The sequence below is a fragment of the Austrofundulus limnaeus genome, unplaced genomic scaffold (genome assembly GCF_001266775.1).
Source record: "Austrofundulus limnaeus strain Quisiro unplaced genomic scaffold, Austrofundulus_limnaeus-1.0 Scaffold1206, whole genome shotgun sequence".
Classification (NCBI taxonomy): Eukaryota; Metazoa; Chordata; class Actinopteri; order Cyprinodontiformes; family Rivulidae; genus Austrofundulus; species Austrofundulus limnaeus.
Window position 1 is genome coordinate 47,915 of NW_013953608.1, and position 2,661 is coordinate 50,575.

Sequence of the window (2,661 nt, forward strand, 5' to 3'; positions counted from 1 at the left end):
GGCTAAAATGGCTTGCTTTACAGCATTGTGAATTTTATGTTAAAATGGCTAAAATGGCTTGCCATACCGGCGTTGTGAATTTTATGTTAAAATGGCTAAAATGGCTTGCTTTACAGCATTGTGAATTTTATGTTAAAATGGCTAAAATGGCTTGCCATACCGGCATTGTGAATTTTATGTTAAAACAGCTAAAATGGCTTGCGATGCAGGCGCTGTGTATTTTATGTTAAAGTGGCATGCCATATAGTGTTTTGAATTTTATGTTAAAATGGCTTACCGTAGAGGCGTTGTGAATTTTATGTTAAAATGGCTTGCCATAAAGGCATTGTGAATTTTATGTTAAAATTGCTAAAATGGCTTGCGATGCAGGCGTTGTGTATTTTATGTTAAAGTGGCTTGCCATACCGTGTTGTGAATTTTATGTTAAAATGGCTTGTCATACAGTGTTTTGAATTTTATGTTAAAATGGCTTACCATACCGGCGTTGTGAATTTTATGTTAAAATGGCTAAAATGGCTTGCTTTACAGCATTGTGAATTTTATGTTAAAATGGCTTGCCATATTGGAGTTGTGAATTTTATGTTAAAATGGCTAAAATGGCTTGCTTTACAGCATTGTGAATTTTATGTTGAAATGGCTTGCCATACCGGCATTGTGAATTTTATGTTAAAACAGCTAAAATGGCTTGCGATGCAGGTGTTGTGTATTTTATGTTAGAGTGGCTTGCCATATAGTGTTTTGAATTCTATGTTAAAATGGCTTACCGTAGAGGCATTGTGAATTTTATGTTAAAATTGCTAAAATGGCTTGCGATGCAAACGTTGTGTATTTTATGTTAAAGTGGCTTGCCATACAGGCATTGTGAATTTTATGTTAAAATGGCTTGTCATACAGTGTTTTGAATTTTATGTTAAAATGGCTAAAATGGCTTGCTTTACAGTATTGTGAATTTTATGTTAAAATGGCTTGTCTTACAGTGTTTTGATTTTTATGTTAAAATGGCTTACCATACATGCATTGTGAATTTTATGTTAAAATGGCTAAAATGGCTTGCGATGCAGGTGTTGTGTATTTTATGTTAAAGTGGCTTGCCATATAGTGTTTTGAATTTTATGTTAAAATGGCTTACCACACCGGCGTTGTGAATTTTATGTTAAAATGGCTTGCCATACAGGGATTGTGAATTTTATGTTAAAATTGCTAAAATGGCTGGCGGTGCAGACGTTGTGTATTTTATTTTAAAGTGGCTTGCCATACTGTGTTGTGAATTTTATGTTAAAATGACTTGCCATACAGGTGTTGTGTATTTTATGTTAAAGTGGCTTGCCATACCGTGTTGTGAATTTTATGTTAAAATGGCTTGCCATACAGGCGTTGTGAATTTTATGTTAAAATGGCTAAAATGGCTTGCGATGCAGGCGTTGTGTATTTTATGTTAAAGTGGCTTGCCATACTGCAGTTGTGAATTTCACGTTCATGACCCGGGCAACTCCCGTGATTCCTCTTCCTGTTTGAACTGACGTCATAACCATCCGGGCTATTTTCACNAGTTGTGAATTTCACGTTCATGACCCGGGCAACTCCCGTGATTCCTCTTCCTGTTTGAACTGACGTCATAACCATCCGGGCTATTTTCACYTTAAGAGGAACAAACTTATATTATTGGGACTTTCCTCACTTCCCCTCAATAAAAGAGAAGTACAGCTGTCCTGAGTGAGTGTTTATGAAATCAGACTAAAACTATTTATTAGAACAAGTCGTCAGAACGGATCAGTCTGAATGGATCCAGCAGTGTTTCCTCTGGTTCTCCTCACCTGTCTGACACTTTTTACAGGTAAGACTTGTGAAAATGACCAAGTGTCGACGGACTGCAGGTTTACTGGTACATTATTTATACATGACGTCAGTTTGTTGTTTACATGTCAGATCTGTTCATTCAGTTTACTGCTCGTCAGAAATTACTTTCGTTTTGAAGCTTGGCTTCAGCTCGGACTGAAAAATCCGGATCAGTTTAAAGGTTCTGGATTTACACGTCAAGAAACCCATTTTATTCTAAAAGCTTAAAGTTTAATGAACCATCAGGACAGGTCAGAACCAGTGACCCAGAAACTGCAGCTGTGAGCCCAGTCACCCCTCACATGATGTGGGGGTTTCCCGGGGGTTCCCTTCACCATCAGGYCAGGTTCTGGTGCTTTCCCCATGTATGGTGTTCACCCGAACCCATGGAGGCAAAGCGCGCGCCGCGCTCCGCGCCGCGACACGCCCCTTTGCGCGCGCCCCCGTAGATTTTCCAGAGGCAGGAGCCTGGATTTACCATCACTGCTAAAAGAAAGGACTGACAATGTCATTATTAATAATGACATTAAATATATATATTATATAATGTATCTAATGTTTGAAATAATGTCAGAAATCTGTGTGTTCTGGATGTAACAGAAGAGAAGTGTCTCCTTTCACAAGGAGCAGATTATATTTTATTTACCTGAGTGTGGCTGTGATCTAACTGTTCTCTGACTCAGGTTATATTTACACAGAATAAAATATATTTAAGTATTTTTAGGTTTCTATTAGACAAACCTGACCTGTTGAAAAGATGGTTAGTTAATATCAGTAGAGACAGGTTTCATCCTATAACCAGGTATACAGAGAACAGTATTGACT

At 37.8% G+C, this 2,661-nt stretch overlaps 1 protein-coding gene across 1 annotated transcript in view; it reads left to right on the forward strand.

The window, feature by feature from the left end:
• Positions 1 to 1,624: 1,624 nt before the first annotated feature.
• The window catches only part of LOC106534552 (CD166 antigen homolog), a gene marked incomplete in the record, with an annotated part of 35,108 nt that continues 34,071 nt past the window's right edge, over positions 1,625 to 2,661 (forward strand). The window contains 1 exon segment of the mRNA XM_014031238.1: positions 1,625 to 1,834. Within this exon segment, the coding sequence (XP_013886692.1) occupies positions 1,780 to 1,834 (55 nt within the window).